Raw genomic sequence first — 16,489 nt, forward strand, 5'->3', positions numbered from 1 at the left:
TCTCCACCACCATCAACACCATCACCATGATCATTATCGTCGCCATCACCACCATCATCACCACTACAATCATCTCCACACAATCATCACCATCCCCATGATCATCATCATCGCCATCACCACCATCATCACCACTACAATCATCTCCACACCATCATCACCATCAACACCATCATCATCATCATCACCATCTCTCCTTCATCATCAACACCATTACCATGGTCATCATTGTCATCATCATCTCCATCATCGCCATCATCATCACCATGGTAATCATCTTCATCACCATCCCCACCATCATTATCTCCACCACCATCACCATGGTCATCACTGTCATCATCATCTCCATGATAATCATCTTCATCACCATCCCCATGATCATCATCGTCGCCATCACCACCATCATCACCACTACAATCATCTCCACACCATCATCACCATCCCCATGATCATCATCGTCGCCATCCCCACCATCATCGCCACCATCCCCATGATCATCATCATCACCATCACCACCATCATCACCACTACAATCATCTCCACACAATCATCACCATCCCCATGATCATCATCATCGCCATCACCACCATCATCACCACTACAATCATCTCCACACCATCATCACCATCACCATCTCTCCTTCATCATCAACACCATTACCATGGTCATCATTGTCATCATCATCTCCATCATCATCACCATGGTAATCATCTTCATCACCATCCCCACCATCATTATCTCCACCACCATCACCATGGTCATCACTGTCATCATCATCTCCATGATAATCATCTTCATCACCATCAGCAGCAGCAATCATCACCATCACCACTATGATCATCTCCATCACCATCATCACCACCATCATCTTCATCTCCATCATCACCTCCACCACCATGATCATCATCTCCATCATCACTATGATAATCATCTTCATCACCATCCCCACCATCATTATCTACATCACCATCACCACCACCATCACCATGATCATCTTCATCACCATCACCACCATCATTATCTCCACCACCATCACCATGATCATCATTGTCATCATCTCCACCATCATCACCATGATAACCATCTTCATCTCCATCATCATCACCATCAGTCTCACTAGCATTGTCTTCACCATCAGAATCACTGTCAGAATCACCATCATCACGCCCATCACCATGATCGCCATCCCCCTCACCGCCTTGCACGGTATCTGTGCTATTCACAAACTGATCAGCCTTGTGATTCCGTCTCTCCAGGGCTCCTCTAGTCCCCCAGAAACGTCACCCACATCTGGTTTTTAATTTGATACTTTGGTTTTCCGTTTTTGGTTGGGAATGTCTCACGCCCCTCAGGTCCCAGAGAGGGTCACACGTCTCCCCGGAGAGGCCTCTCTTCCTCCTCTGGGGTGGTGGTGGTTGGGGCAGGTGTGCTGGGGGGCCAGGCGACCTCCGCCAGTCTCTTCACAACCTCGCTCAGCTGCCCCAGGCCCCGGGCAGCCTCCACCAGCTGGGTCAGCCCCAGTCCCAGGGCTTGGCGCTCCCGCTGGTCCCGCTCCAGGGCCTGGGTCAGCCCCTGCAGCCGGCTGCCCACATCCCTCACGGCAGCCACCAGCTCCAGCAGGGCAGGCGGCTCGCAAGCCATGACCCTGACAGGTGGCACCGGGGCCGCGCAGGGGCCAAGGGGGCCTGGGCTCTGGCCGGGGATTGGCCCCGGGGTGAGATTGTCAGGAGGAGGTTGCTCTAAGGGGTGGGCCATGGGGGGCAGGCGGAGGTCCGGCCTCACAGTGGGGTCAGGGGCTGCGTGCGGGGTCTGAGGAGGTGGAGGGGTTAGTCCGTGGCTCTGGCTGCTGGATGGCTTGAAGTCCTCCGTGCATGGGGCGTCCGTGCTTGGGGCTGGAGAGGGGCTGGAGGGGTTGGACTCTGAGTCTGGAGAGGGCGCTAGGCTGGACACATGGGATGGGGAGGGATGAGGGGCCCCCATGAAGGTCCATTGGGGGTGCAGGCTGGGCTTGGCTGTCGGTGCGGGAGTGGGGAAGGGGAGTTCTGTCTCCAGGGAAGTTAGGAGGGACTTAGTGGTAACTACAGGGGCTGAGGTAGGGCCAGGAGCCAAGGCAGGGTGAGGAGTGGTCGTGGGGTGAGGGGTTGTGGTGGGGTGAGGGGTCGTGGTGGGGTGAGGGGCAGTGACAGGGTAAGGGATTGTGATGGGATTAGGGGTTGATGTGGGTTGAGCGGTTGTGGTGGGGTGAGAGGTCCTGGGGAGGTGAGGGGTCGTGGTGGGGAAAGGGGTTGTGGCTGGGTGAGCAGCTGTGGCTGGTTGCGGGGTTGTGGGGGGGTGAGGGGTTGTGGTGGGGTGAGGGATCGTGATGGGGTGAGGGGTCGTGGTGAGGTGAGGGGTAGTGGTCATGCTAAGGGTCATGGGGGGGTGAGAGGTCGTGGTAGAGGGAGGGGTGGTGGGGGGAGGGCTTGTGGAGTGGCCTGGGGATCCCGAAGGTTCTGGGACTGTGTCGGGGTACAGAGTTGTGTCCGGGCCTGGTGGGGTGCCAGATCCGGGGGTCAGCTCCGAGGTGGGGGAAAGGCCAGTGGCAGCAGCTGGTGCAGAGGGGTCAGAGGTCAGTTCTTTGGGCGAGGTGGGCGGCGGGGTGGGAGAAGGCTCAGGGGTCAGCGCTGCACCCACGGTGGCCTCCAGGGTGGACACAGGCAGGCTGGGGGTCGAGGTGAGGTCAGCGCTCTCCCAGGAGGCGGGGTCTGGGCTGGGCGGCCGAGTGTCCGCGGGGGGCGAGGTTGCCGCCGTGGACGGTGACGCTGCGTGGGGGGTGAGCTGTGGCGCCGCCTGGGAGGTCACTGGGGGGCCCGGGGAAGGGGCGGGGGGCGCCGTCCTGGCCGCCGTGGGCCGCAGTCGGCGCTCGGGCCCCGGTTTCTTCCCAGGACCTGCAGGAGGAGAGATGGACAGTGAGGTCAGTCTGCCCCGCCCACCCCACGGCCAGGGATCGGACGGCCAATCGGAAGGCGCAGAGCCTCGTGACGTCACCGGTCGCCGGCAGATTCACCCCGCCCTCTTGCTCCCCCTTCCCCCGCCCCTGTCGCCAAGCGCCACCTGGCGGCCTCCACTGCAGGAGGGTGCAGGGGGGGTGAGAAGGTGGGAGGCGGGGGCGGGGGTGGGGAAGTGGGGGAGATGGGAGGTGGAAGGGGGAATGAGGGGGTGCGGGAATGGAGGGGTGGGAGGTGGGGAGGATGGGGTGAGGAGATGGGATGTGGGAGGGGTCAGAAACGTGGGGGGATGCAGGATGGTGGGGGGATGAAAGGGGTGTGGGAGCATGCAAGAAGCGGAATCCGGAATCCGGGAGAGTTGGGGAATGTGGGGGTGTGGGCAGGATGGAGGGGGCGGAGGGCAGGGCGGATGCAGGGGGTAAGGGGGAGGGTGTGAGAGGTGCCTTTAGGTGCAGAAGCAGGAGGGGTGGTGCAGGAGGTTCGGAGGGTCATCTCAGTAATCAAGGTACATGTGTTTGTGCCGAATTTAAAACAATCAAAATTAATGCGAAAGCCCTGACCGGTGTGTTCAGTGGGTAGAGCGTCAGCCTGCGGACTGAAGGGTCCCAGGTTCGATTCCGATTCCGATTCCGGTCAAGGGCATGTACCTTGGTTGCGGGCACATCCCCAGTAAGGGGGCGTGCAGGAGGCAGCTGATGGATGTTTCTCTCTCATCGATGTTTCTAACTATCCCTCTCCCTTCCTCTTTGTAAAAATTCAATAAAATATATTTTTAAAAAATTAATGGGAAACATCCACGATGAACAAAACCTCAACATTTCAACCCAAGACAAGACCTGACGGAGCCGAGACTAGGGGGAGCCCGGTGAGGTCGGTGGGATCCTGTCTCTACTTAAAATGCTGATATTTGGTTCGCTGTGGCTTATTTTCCCACTGATTTTGACTTTTGAAACTACTGTATGAAGATTTTATTGATCCCGATTACTGCGAGTTTGGGCGCCCCCTAAAGGTAGGACCTTTAGGATGAAAGGAGTGGAACATACCCCGTACTTAGAATAGTGCCTGATAGATAGCATATCGCTCAGTACTTGTCATCGTTTTTAATTACTTCAAGAATCCCAGCTTACTGAGATACTGTCAGGGCTCAGATGCCTAGAGTGATACTGATTTAAAAAAAAAAAAAAAATCCTCACCCAAGGACATGTTGTTACTGATTTTAGGGAGAGGGAGAGGGAGAGAAACATCCAGGTGGGAGAAGCATCAATCGCTTGCCTCCGGTACCTGCCCCACCCAGGGGATTGCACCCGAGACCTGGGCGTGTGCCCTGACCGGGAATCGAACCTGAAACCTCTTTGGTGCATAGGATGCTGCTCTGACCAGCTGAGCCACCGCCAGGGCCAGAGCGGCCTTACTGATGTCTCGTTTCTCAGACCCAGGGTGCAGAGAGCTAAGCTGGTCCTCCTCCTCCAACAGCCCCTACACTGCCTCTTCTTGTTTTATCTTTCTCCTCTTTGTCCCCAGTCTCCATCCCTCTCACCTTCTCCCATAGGTACCTCCGCGAATGTACTTAACATACGTCCTTAAACATATGTGTGTGTTTTTTTCAAATATATTTTTTTGTTGATTTCAGAGAAGAAGGGAGAGGGAGAGAGAGACAGAAACATCAATGATAAGAATCATTGATCGGCTGCCTCCTGCACCCCCCCTACTGGGGATCCAGCCAGCAATCCGGGCATGTGCCCTTGACTGGGAATCGAACCATGACCTCCTGGTTCATAGGCTGACCCTCAACCACTGAGCCCACCATTTTCTTACTGATTTGTCCGAGTGACTTGCACAGTATAGGTTAGGGTCTGTGAACCTCGGATCACTGACATTTGGGATGGGATGAGTCTAGGTGGGGGGCTGCCCTGTGACTGTGGTTGTGTGACAACATCCCTGTCCCCCCCCCCCCCATGAGGTTCCAAGTTGTGACAATCAAACCATCGTCAGAGACTGCCCATCGCCCCCAGGTGAGGACCTGGTGTAGGCAGCAGCCCCTTGTTTCGGGGTACATTTCTGCCGGGTCTTTCTGGGGTAAGGTTGGGGCTCCACTGGGGAATTTGGGGTCCATCTCTCTACCCCACCACACCAGCGTCCTCGTCCCCTCGCCCCAGCCACGGGCCTCACCTGAATCTCCACGGAACCTTGGAGCTGGAGGGGGTTCACCCGGGCTCCTGGTGGTGCCGGTGGTAAGAGTGGGTCCGGGCGCGCCCGTGGTGGGGGTCCCCGTGGCCACGGCCCCTCCTGAAGGCGTGCCCCCTTTCCAGGAAGGCTTGGAACCATCATCGCCGCCTGGGGAGATATGGAGAGCTGGGTATCCCCCCGGGATGGAGAGCGGGGTCCCCCCCAGATGGAGAGCTGGGTCCCCCCAGTATGGAGAGCTGGGTCCCCCCTTGATGGAGAGCTGGGTATCCCCCCAGGATGGAGAGCTGGGTCCCCCCGGGATGGAGAGCTGGGTCCCCCCGGGATGGAGAGCTGGGTCCCCCCGGGATGGAGAGCTGGGTCCCACCAGGATGGAGAGCTGGGTATCCCCCCTGGATGGAGAGCTGGGTATCCCCCCAGGATGGAGAGCTGGGTCCCCCCGGGATGGAGAGCTGGGTATCCCCCCAGGATGGAGAGCTGGGTCCCCCCAGGATGGAGAGCTGGGTCCCCCCGGGATGGAGAGCTGGGTCCCCCCGGGATGGAGAGCTGCGTTCCCCCAGGATGGAGAGCTGAGTCCCCCCAGGATGGAGAGCTGGGTCCCCCCAGGATGGAGAGCTGAGTCCCCCCAGGATGGAGAGCTGGGTCCTCCCAGGATGGAGAGCTGGGTGTCCCCCTCCCTTCCACTCTAAAAAAAGATCAATGGAAAATATCCTTGGGTGAGGATTAACCCCCCAAATAAAGTAATAACAGTAACCAAGTGGACCCCATGTGATCACACACAGCCTTAAACCTGGAGAACTCCCCCAGCTGTAGTGACAGAGGAAGACGCGAAGACAGAAGGAGGGCCAGACAGAGAGGCAAGTCGCGGACAGAGGAAGGCCGTGGCCCGAGGCGGGCGGTGGCTTCCGGACGCCAGAGGAGGCAAGGGAGCCGTCTCCCGGAGCCTCCGCAGGGATGCAGCCCCGCGAGGCTCGGGGCCTCGGACCCACAGACCCGCAGAATGAGCTGGCGCTGTGTGAGCCACTATGCGTGGGGGGCGGGGGGGGGGCGGGGGGTGCCGCAGCCACAGGCACCGACCAGCAAAACACAGGCCGAGCTGCGTCTGGGAGAGAGGACAGCGTCCTGGGCCGGCAGGGCCGCGGTCCAGCTGCCGCCTCTGCTCCCCTGGGAGCGCCCTTCCTGCCGGTGTCCGCGGTGCAAACCCTACATCGCCAGCGTGAGGTCCCTGATTGCCCAGCTAAACCATCACCCTCCCGGCACCCGCAGCTGTTGCTCATTTACGGTAAATCACTAACAACCAGAGGCTTGCGGTTTTCCACAATTTCACACACAGTTTGCTCACTGGCTTGGGACCTGGGGTCCCCCCACCCCCCAAGTTCTAATCCCGGGGGAGCCACAGCTGAACCCCCGTGAGTTGGACTGCAGAGCTCATGTGTGTAATTACTTCAGTGCTTCGGTAATCTTTCCCAGTCCGAGGAGCAAAATGCGTGTGAAATCGTTTAAAACGAATCTCAAGTCCGGCCAGCGTGGCTCAGTGGTTGCACCTGGACCTGTGAACCAGGAGGTCACGGTTGGATTCCCGGTCAGGGCACATGCCCAGGTTACAGGCTCCATCCCCGGTGTGGGGCGTGCAGGAGGCAGCTGATCAGTAATTCTCTCTCATCACTGATGTTTCCATCTCTCTCTTCCTCTCCCTTCCTCTCTGCAATCAATAAAAATCGATAATAATAAAAGCATAATATGCTAATTAGACTGGACGTCCTTCCGGACAACCTTCCGGACAAAGCTGGGGCTGCGAGGGAAGCTGGTGCCGGCAGCCGGGGGAAGGAAGGCCTACTCTTGCACAAATTTCGTGCATCAGGCCTGTAATATTTTTTAAAATATATTTTATTGATTTTTTACAGAGAGGAAGGGAGAGGGTAGAGAGTTAGAAACGTCGATGAGAAACATCCATCAGCCGCCTTCTGCACACACACACCTGCCCCCTGGGGATGTGCCCACAACCAAGGTACATGCCCTTGACCGGAATGGAACCCGGGACCCTTCAGTCCGCAGGCCGACGCTCTATCCACTGAGCCAAACCGGCTAGGGTTGGCCTCTAGTATTTTTAAAAAACAAACTGGATCCCAAGCTTGGCGCCTGAGTTCAAGTTTACCTTCTCTGAGCCTGGCTGTGTCCCCCCCACCTGAAACCTGGGCGTCAGGACAGGAGCTACGTCGCCCCGTTGCGGGAACCCGCATGCCCCGGAGTCAGCGAGCTCTCCTGGACTCCCCACGGGCACCCCGGAGCTGCTTCTTTCAGAAGCAGAAACTGAGGCCCAAAGACGCAGAGTCCTATTTTTCAAGGTCACCCTGCTCACTGGCTTGGGGTCTGGGGGTCCCCCCAGATCTCCCCCCCCACACACACACATGTGAACTCTGCAATCCAGCTCATGGGGGTTCAGCTGGAGTCACCTTTCAAGGTCACCTAATGAGGCTGGAATTCATGTCAGCTGTCCCTCCCACTCGCCACCCCACACCGCCCCGCCCCTCCCACCAAGTCTCCCCGTTCCTCAGCTCGCAGGTGGGACTGTCCGGGGTTTCCCTGCGCGGGGTGCAGCTCTGCACGGATCTGCGCTCAGGGCTGCCTTCTCCCTCCAGGAGGGAAAGGGACTCCCGCCCGCCCGCCCCCCGGACCGGCCTCCTGCGCAGCTGCACGCGCCCAGCACCTGGCCGTCTCCGCCACGAGGGGGCGCCGTGGGATAAGGAGGCAGAGAACAAAGGGCCTGCAATCCAGGCCACACTGCACCGCGCAGAGGCACCTCCAGAAACTGGCCAATATACACCCTAACTCACGACTTGCCCCCTCTCCTCCCCGCAAAAATGGCAGAGCCTCCAGGGCCTGCTCCTCTTCCCCTTTCCCCGACACAACTGCACCCCCGACACCCACAGCCACGCCGCGGGGCCACAGCGCCCTGCGCCCTAACCCCGGGTTTTTATTGCCGCGGGCGTGGCCAGCCGGCCAATCAGAGGCTCAGCGCGCCGATGACGTCAGAAGGCGCGAGGCCGATGGACGCTAGCTCCTCCCACCCCTCTATCCTCCGCCCCGCCCCTCTGGCGCCGGGCTGCAGTGTGCGCATGCGTGCTGGGCTGGTGGGAAAGGCGGGAAAGGCCCGAGGGGCGTGGTCCTCCGGGAACCGGGGAAGAAGCCACCTGCGAGGGATGGGGAGGGTGCGAGGCGGGCGACCGGGGACAAAATGAGCGGGAGGCGGAGAGATGTGCAGCCGCAGAGATGGAGGGAGAGAGCCCGGGAGGCGGGGGGCCCTGCTGGCCAGGGCAGGGGTCAGGCTGGGGACAGACCCTCCATGCAGGTGTCCCCCCACCTCTGAGCCACAGCCCCACCCCGAGCACAGCATGCACTTGGCGAAGGGGTTTGAGGGAGCGAAGGCTGGGATGATCACGTGGGCACAGGGTCCCCCCCTCTCCCAGGCTCTGGAGGGGGGGAGGGTTTTAGGATCCCTGGAGCCCAGGAAGCATGCCCGGGATTTCTGCGACCCTGCGACCCAGGCCAACTCAGCAGGTGGGTCTTTGTGGAACCCCTGCAGGGGGTGCATGGAGGCCCCGCCGCCGCCGGCCATGCTCCTCACCTGGGCCCGGGAGGCGCCTCATCTCTGGGGAGGGGACCCCAGGGCTCCGGGTGCTGCCCCAGGAGGCAGTGTGTCCAGGCGCCCCTGCAGCAGGGGTGCCCTGGGCCAGGTCCTCTCCGGAGGTGGGGTCCCAGGTCCAGGCGGGGTAGTCCTCCTCGTCGGCGTGGCCTTGGGAGAAATCGGGAGAGGTCTGGCCCTGTCCGGCCTCGGAGGTCCCCCTGCAGAGTCTCCCGGGGCGCCCGCCGCCCCAGTACCAGTGCAGGCCAGCACTACGTCCTCCTCGTGGCCGCAGTTGTGCTGTCCCCAGGGCCCCGCGGGGCAGTCGCTCAGCGAGGCCTCCGTCCCTTTGCAGCCCACGTCGTCCAGCCAGATGGGCCCGGTCCCGGGACCGTAGTGGGTTTTGCCCACGCGGGGCCGGACGCGTCCACAGCCCAGCTCCCCGCAGGCCACGGTGCTGTCCCGCAGGTCCCACTTGTCATCGCACACTGTCCCCCAGAGTCCAGCGTGCCACACCTCCAGCCGGCCGGCACACCGGTTAGGCCCATCGGCCAGACGAACCCGGAAGGGGCCTGCAGTGGGAGGCCCCGGGTCAGGAGGGGTCACCTGGGGTCAGCCTCGCCCCTTCACGTGCCCTCCACTCACCTGATCCCCCGGGGGAGCCCCCGGTGGGGGAGGGGGCTGGGTCTTTGGATGACTCTGAAGGGCCTTCCGCTGGGGTCTTGGCTGATGGCTCCACCGGGGACAGAGAGGTTACCTCTCCGGGATCTTGAGTGGTCTTCATTGTCACAGTCTCAGAGGTTCGCTCCCAGGGGGTTCGGGGGGGCGGCGTTGTGCTGGTATATGAGGTCAGCTTGTGGGGGGCCTCGGTGGTCAGGGCTGCGGTGGTCCGGGAGGTCAGCTCAGGGGGGCCCCGCGTGCCCGGGCCCCTGGAGTGTTTAGTGGTCGGCGTCCCGGGGGCCGGAGTGGCCGGCCTCTTTGGGTGCTTGGTCACCCACTTCTTGGTGCTCTTGGGCATCTTCCCGGGGGCCTGGGTGGTTCTCTCGGGGGCACTGGGGCTCAGCCCTGCGGGGGGCTTGGTGGCCGGCTCCCCCGGGAGCCAGGCGTCCGGGTCTCTGCCCAGGCCGGGGAGCCAGCTCCAGCTGAAGGGGTCTGCGATGGAGTCCAGGCCGGGGGTCCCTGGAAGGAGGAAGGGAAGACGGGGACGGTGGCAGACCTCGAGGTGCCAAGGTTGTCCACCATGCCCCTCCCTTCCTCTCCTCTCCCCTCCCCAGTCAGTCACCAGGCTCCCATTCATTCATTCATCCATTCATTCTCTTATTTTCCTTTTCATAGTTTTTAAAATACATTTGTATTGATTTCAGAGAGGAAGGGAGAGGGAGAGAGTTTCCTGCCTCGGACCTTCCTCTGGCTTCTCTCCCTGTGTCCGTGCCCCTCCGTCCCCTTCCTCTCATCTGGGGGAGGACGAAGCTCGCTCTGCGTGGGAGACCTCCCTGACTCGGACAACTCTGCCACTTGGTTGCTGTGTGACCTTGGGCTAGTTACTCAACCACTCTGTGCTTCACAATCTTCATCCGTAAACCAGACATAGCACCCTCCAACCCGGCCTTACTGTGAGGTGTGAATGCAGTCACGGGTGGGAAAACACCCAGCCCAGGGCGTGGGCACAGGGGGCAGGTGCTCCGTGGACATTAGTGTGGATGCTAGTTCCTGCTCCCTCCTCCAGGAAGCCCTCCGGGAGCCGATGGCTGGCAAGGGCTCCTTACCAGTGCACATGACGCCAACATCCTCATTGTGAGCACAGTTGTGCTTCCCCCAGGGAGCGGCAGGGCAATCAAGGAGCGACGCCTCCGTCCCCACACACGCCACGTCGTCCAGCCAGATGGGGCCGGAGCCCCAGCCGAAGCGGCCTGCAGAGGGGTCCGGCTGCCCAGCCCCCCCGCAGCCCAGCTCCCGGCAGACCACAGCGGAGTCCCGCGGGTCCCAGCTGTCATCGCACACGGTGCCCCAGCGCCCGGCATGCCACACCTCCAGCCGGCCTGAGCACCTGGTGGGCCCGGCCACCAGCCGCAGCTGCGGGGAGCCTGGGGCGGGAGAGACCCAGAGAATTAGGGTTGAGGAGGCCTCTGCTCTCTGCGTCCTCCTCCCCCCCCCCCCCCGCCCTCCCTCCATCTTTCCTCCGGGCAGCAAGCATTTCCGGAGCCTGTGCTGTGCCATCAGCACTGGCACAGAAATCAAGGGCCAGGCAGTGTGTGGTTCCTGGGGAGCTCAACACAGAATCACCGTGGGAGCCAGACATGCCACTCCTAGGGACCCACCCCACAGGGGAGCGTGGTTTTCAAAGACCCGGGAGCACAGAGGTCCACAGCAGCTCTATTCACAAAGCCAGAGGCTGGGGAAGCCCTAAAATCCCACCCACGGGCAAATGGACACACAAAACCTGGCGATCAGTGCAATGGAATATTACGCAGCCATGAAAAGGGAAGGAGCCCTGGCTGGTGTGGCTCAGCAGATACAGCATCGGCCTGCGGACTGAAGGGTCCCAGGTTCAATTCCGGTCAAGGGCACATGCCCGGGTTGCAGGCTGATCCCCAGTAGGGGGCGTGCAGGAGGCAACCGATCTATGATTCTCTCATCATTGATGTTTCTATATCTCTCTCTAAAAATCAATAAAATTAATAATGATAATGCCTAGAGCCATGGTTGACCCAGTCCTTCCAGGATCTGTGAGCAGGAGGCGGTCTTCAGGAAGCATCGTGCATTTCAAGACCGGACCGCAGGGCCTCTGCGCACCAGGCCTGGCACCTGCCCCTCCTCCCTGCCTCCTGAGCCGGCCTCTGAGCAGAAGGGAAGGCACTGCGGCCCAGGAGACGGGGGTGGGGGTGGGGGGGCAAACAGAAGCTAAGACCCTGTTTTGGGGAGCAGAACCGACTCACCAGCTTCCGGCCCAGGCTCCCAAGGGGCGGTGGGGGAGGCCAGCGGCGGGGAGATGTCTGCGGTCCTCGAGGCGGGGCGCGCGGTGGGGGGCGGGGGCCTGGAGGAGGCGGCCCTGGACTTGGTGGTGTTGCTGCCCGAGGCGGAGGCCGTGGGAGGGACATAGGCGAGAGGCATACCTGGGCGGGGTGGGGGCGGGACGGGGAGGAGGGGTCACCACCTCCCCACGCTGCCCGCGCCCCGCCCCCTCCACCGCAGAGCCCGCCCTTCTCCGCCACAGGCCACGCCCCCCACCTACGGTCCAGCCCCTCCACCGCAGACCCGCCCTTCTCCGCCACAGGGCCCCGCCCTCCACCGCAGGCCCCGCCCGCCCCCTCCTCCAAGGCCCCGCCCTCCACCTCAGGCCTCGCCCTGCCCTCCACCGACGGTCCCACTACAGGCCCCACCCCCGCCACAGGCCCCGTCCCCGCCCTCCATAGAAGGCCCCGCCCCTCCGCATGGCCCGGCCCCCCACAGGCCCCGCCCTCCATAGAAGGCCCCGCCCCTCCGCATGGCCCGGCCCCGCCACAGGCCACCCAGGATGATGCAGTTTCACCGGTGGGACCGGCCGGTAGGAAGTGTGAACCGAGGAAGTGGGGGCAGGGGGTCCCGAGGGAAACACGTAGCCCCCCACGCGGTGCCCTCCACCCGCGGGAGCCCCTCACCGTCGCACACGGCCCCCGCGTCCTCCCGGTGGTGACAGTCGTGCTGGCCCCAGGGCCTGGACGCGCAGAAGCGCAGCGCCGTCTCGTTCCCCCGGCACCGCAGATCGTCCAGGAGGATGGGCCCGGCGCCCTCCCCGAAGAAGGCGCCCCCGGGGGCGGCCAGCGCCCCCCCGCAGCCCAGCTCCCGGCAGGCCACCGCCGCGTCGCGCAGGTCCCAGGCGTCGTCGCACACGGAGCCCCAGAGCCCGCCGTGCCACACCTCCAGGCGGCCCGCGCACCCGTGGGGGCCGTCGGCCAGGCGCAGCCGCGGGGCGGGGCCTGGACGCGGGAGAGAGAACAGAGAGGAACCGTGAGGCTTCCGCCCAGACGAGGCTGGACTCGAGGAAAAGGCTCCACGGAGCCGGGAGGTCCCTCGCTGAGCGTCCAGCCCCCGCCCCTGCCTGCCCAGGGGGGCGCGGGAGGCTGGCCCGGCCACGCCATTCTCCTCCCGGGCCTCCCGGGCCCGGCTCCCACCCCCACCGCTGGGGGCCATCCCCGTCTGAGGGCGCAGCCGGGGCCCCGTCCAGCACATCTGCCCAGCAGCCCCGGCGCCCAGGTGCGGGGCACGCACAGCTGTGAAGCAAAGATGCCTGCAGACCCGGCTGATGGCCCTGGGGCTGGCGCTGGGGCCATCCTGCCCCCCCCCCCCTCGGCCCCCTTCTCACTGAGAACTAACGGCTGGTCCAGACAGTAACCTCTGGTTCTAAGGAGCATTTATGTTGGGGTCAGAGCTGGACGCCACTGGAGGGCGCAGTTCATCCCTACCTGCCAATATGGGGGAGGGGGGGCCTAGCTGGTTTGGCTCAATGGATAGAGCATCGGCCTGCAGACTGAAGGGTCCCAGGTTCGATTCCGGCCAAGGGCACATGCCTGGGTTGCAGGCATGATTCCCCAGTAAGGGGTGTGCAGGAGGCAGCCAATCAGTGATTCTCTCTCATCATTGATGTTTCTATCTCTCTCTCTCCCTCTCCCTTCTTCTCTAAAATCAATAAAATATATTAAAAAATATGGGGGGGCGTCACCCCCACTCAGTGCTCCAGGGCAGAGAACGCCTGCCTGCAGCCCCTCCTATGGGCAGGCGCTCCCTGCAGCGTCTGAGAATTGGAGGTGTTAAGGCACCTGTGGCTTACTTCTCCCTGACAGCATAGCTGAAGCCTCGACTCCCCTCCCCCTCTCCGGGGCCCCCTGTTTCCCACCCTGGGCAGGCGGAGGGACCTCTCATCCGCCAGCCCCCGACCCTGTGTCCAGGCCTGTCCGGCTGGCCTTGGTCCCCGCCATCCCTGCCATCCACGATGCATCAGACAAGGGGAGACCTGGGGGGCGGGGGTGGGGGGACCCAGGCTCCCGGCCGCGGACGCACCTGTGCAGACCAGCCCCGCGTCCTCGCTGTGGTCACAGTTGCTCCGGCCCCAGGGGCTCCGGGGACAGTCCCGCAGAGCCTGCTCTCCCCCTCCGCAGCCCACGTCGTCCATCCACACGGGCCCTGAGCCGGGGCCGAATCTGGCCCCCCCGGGGGCGGCCAGCGCCCCCCCGCAGCCCAGCTCCCGGCAGGCCACCGCCGCGTCGCGCAGGTCCCAGCCGTCGTCGCACACCGTCCCCCAGCGCCCCCCGTGCCACACCTCCAGGCGGCCCGCGCACCCGTGGGGGCCCGAGGCCAGGCGCAGCCGCTCTGGGGGACAGACAGGGGCCTGGGTGAGGCAGCCGGGAGGGTGCTGGTCTGAGACCCCCCCCAACACCGCCCCCCACAGCCAGGCCGCAAGGGAGAGTGGGAATCTGATGGGGGGGGGGGCGCCTGGGTGCCGGGAGCAGACACCTGGGGGCCTTGATCGGGTCAGTAGGGGGCCGGGCCTGACTCTGAGTCCTGAGGGCCACAGGTTTTCTGATTGTTTGCTTTTAGTCGTTTTTAAATTGAATTTTAGAAAAAGAGGAAGAGAGAGGGAGAGAGACAGCAACATGGATTGGCTGCCTCCTGCTTAGTCCAGCCGCAACCCAGTCATGTGCCCTGAGCGGGAATCCAACTGGCAACCCCTGGGGTCACGGGATCATGCCCACCCCTGGGTCACCCCGGCCAGGACTCGAGGCCGCAGGTTAGCAGGACACCTGCCCCCCATCTGGGTCTGCGGGGACTCACCCTGGCGGGGGGCTCCGGCCGTCAGCAGCGGGGCCCTGGTGGACTTGGCCTGCTTGGGCGGCCGGGGGCTCTTCCTCCGGGAGCTGCTCTGGGGGGTCCCAGCCGGGCGGGGGGCTGGGAGGGAGACAGGAGGGAGGGAGGTCAGAAGCCACTCCCCCCTCCTCCTGCCTGGGGGCTGTGAAGGGCCCTCCTGGGTTGGGGAGGCCCGGGCATCTGTCCGTCCCCAGGGCCGTCGGGGAAGGCCCCTCCCCTGGCTGAGCAGAAGCGGGTGCGGGCGGGTGGCTCACCGTGCGTCACTGGGGGCTCCTCAGAGCTGGGGCCCAGCTCCCCGGACAGCCCCGGCCAGGGGTCCCCAACCAGGATCAAAGGGGGGCCATCCGTGTCCCTGGAGTTGGCCACACGCTGACCTGCGGAGAGCCGTGGGTCTATGGGGGGCTGGCCCCAGAGAGGCCGGGCCGGCCCCTGGATCCTGGAGGGAAAGCCCCGGCCCCTCGAGAGACGGGGCTGAGGACTTGGGGTCCTCACCTGCGCAGACGACCCCCGCGTCCTCCTCGTGGGAGCAGACATGGGCCTTCCAGCCCCGGTGTGGGCACAGGCCCAGCTGCCCCTCGCCGCCCCGGCAGGCCAGCTCGCTCAGCCACACGGGCCCGGCGCCCTCCCCGAAGAAGGCGCCCGGAGGGGCGGCCAGCGCGGCCCCGCAGCCCAGCTCGCGGCAGGCCACCTCCGCGTCCCGCAGGTCCCAGCCGTCGTCGCACACGGTCCCCCAGCGCCCGCCGTGCCACACCTCCAGGCGGCCCGCGCACCCGTGGGGGCCGTCGGCCAGGCGCAGCCGCTCTGGGGGGCGGAGGAGAGGCTGTGATCTCCGGGGGGCTCTGGGGCCGGGCTGTGCTCAGGGTGGGGCTGCAAGCCGGCGCCTGGCTGCTGTGGGGGCCCCCATTCCTGGGGCCCAGGAGAGCAGGGTGAGACCCTGGTCCCTGTTGCAAGCGGGTGGTGGGTGGCAGGTGTCTGGGTAGTTCTGAGGGGAAAGGGCCTGCGGTGACAGCCGGATGGGGGGGGGGGGGACGGGCAGCGTCCTTTGGGAGGGCAAGGCCAGGAAGGGGGGAGCACTTACCAACCGCCTGGATCCCCATCAGAGCCGCTGGAAGGGAGGGCGAGGGCGCGACACAGTGAGGGGCAGGCCCAGAGTCCTCTCTCAGCACAGGGCCCTGGCCACACACACACACACACACACATGCACACACACAGACACACACACACACCTCTGAACCAACAACCTCCCGCACAGGACTCTGGGCCAAAGCGGGGCCCAGACGCCACAGGTCAGGGCTGGGGACCAAGCCCTGTGCTCCCCAGAGACCCGGCTAAAGGTCGAATGGTGGGTACACCCCCACAAGGGTCAGGGCTGCTGGGGGCGTGATGGGGGGCAAGCTGGTCCCTGGGGCTCCTCAGACGGTGGGACTGGGGGCGCAGAAGGCTGGGTCCCTGGAGGTCAGGCGGGGAGGCACGTGTCCTGCATCCCCGGGCACCAGGAATGGGCCCCGGAAGTCTGAGTCCCTCCAGTGATGAGCTCAGGGGTCAGAAGGCGGGGCCCAGGCCCCTGAGTCCCTGAGGAGGAGGGGGTCACTCACCCAGGAGGCAGGCCAAGACCCTCATGTCTGCAGAGTCCGGGGCAGGGATGGGGTGCGAGGGGGTGGGAGGAGGACGGGCCGGGGACGCGCCCGCGGAGGCGCCCTGGACCCGGGAGGAGCAGGCAGGAGCCGGATGCTTTGCCAGGAGCAAGAGGCTGCCGAGGAGGCAGCAGGGGACAGGAGGGGGCGGGGAGGGGGCTGGCCGCGGCCGCGGCCTGGGGAGGAGGGGGGTTGCGGGGCGGGAGGGAGGGTGTCCAGCT

At 63.7% G+C, this 16,489-nt stretch overlaps 2 protein-coding genes across 3 annotated transcripts in view; one reads left to right on the forward strand and one right to left on the reverse strand.

Annotated features, from left to right (window-relative positions):
* ISOC2 (isochorismatase domain containing 2) overlaps positions 1-16,489 on the forward strand; it is a 166,740-nt gene that overhangs the window by 121,992 nt on the left and 28,259 nt on the right. The gene's annotated exons all lie outside the window — the stretch shown is intronic.
* On the reverse strand, positions 1,243-16,421 carry SSC5D (scavenger receptor cysteine rich family member with 5 domains). Of its 2 annotated transcripts, XM_059664972.1 has the most exons (14): positions 16,230-16,421; positions 15,713-15,739; positions 15,127-15,435; positions 14,889-15,008; positions 14,602-14,715; positions 13,831-14,139; positions 12,432-12,749; positions 11,730-11,906; positions 10,560-10,877; positions 9,439-9,972; positions 9,051-9,365; positions 8,797-8,964; positions 5,157-5,321; positions 1,243-2,927 (listed from the first exon to the last, which is right to left on the reverse strand). In XM_059664972.1, exons 1-14 carry the CDS (start codon positions 16,252-16,254, stop codon positions 1,366-1,368), a joined length of 4,461 nt encoding a protein of 1,486 aa, XP_059520955.1. In that variant the 5' UTR covers positions 16,255-16,421; the 3' UTR covers positions 1,243-1,365. The 2 variants fall into 2 exon arrangements, with proteins under 2 accessions (XP_059520955.1, XP_059520956.1); XM_059664973.1 differs by lacking the exon at positions 9,051-9,365 and having other exon boundaries at positions 16,230-16,418.

Source organism: Myotis daubentonii, chromosome 15 (genome assembly GCF_963259705.1).
Source record: "Myotis daubentonii chromosome 15, mMyoDau2.1, whole genome shotgun sequence".
In the NCBI taxonomy this organism is placed as follows: domain Eukaryota; kingdom Metazoa; phylum Chordata; class Mammalia; order Chiroptera; family Vespertilionidae; genus Myotis; species Myotis daubentonii.

Excerpts from the sequence above, each read along its gene's own strand:
- SSC5D (XM_059664972.1), bottom strand. The coding sequence starts at position 16,254 with ATGAGGGTCTTGGCCTGCCTCCTGG. Across the intron at positions 12,750-13,830 it reads CGCGGGGCTGGTCTGCACAG|GCCCCGCCCCGCGGCTGCGC; the intron begins GTGCGTCCGCGG and ends TCCCGCGTCCAG. Across the intron at positions 9,366-9,438 it reads GGGCTCCCCCGGGGGATCAG|GCCCCTTCCGGGTTCGTCTG; the intron begins GTGAGTGGAGGG and ends CTCCCACTGCAG.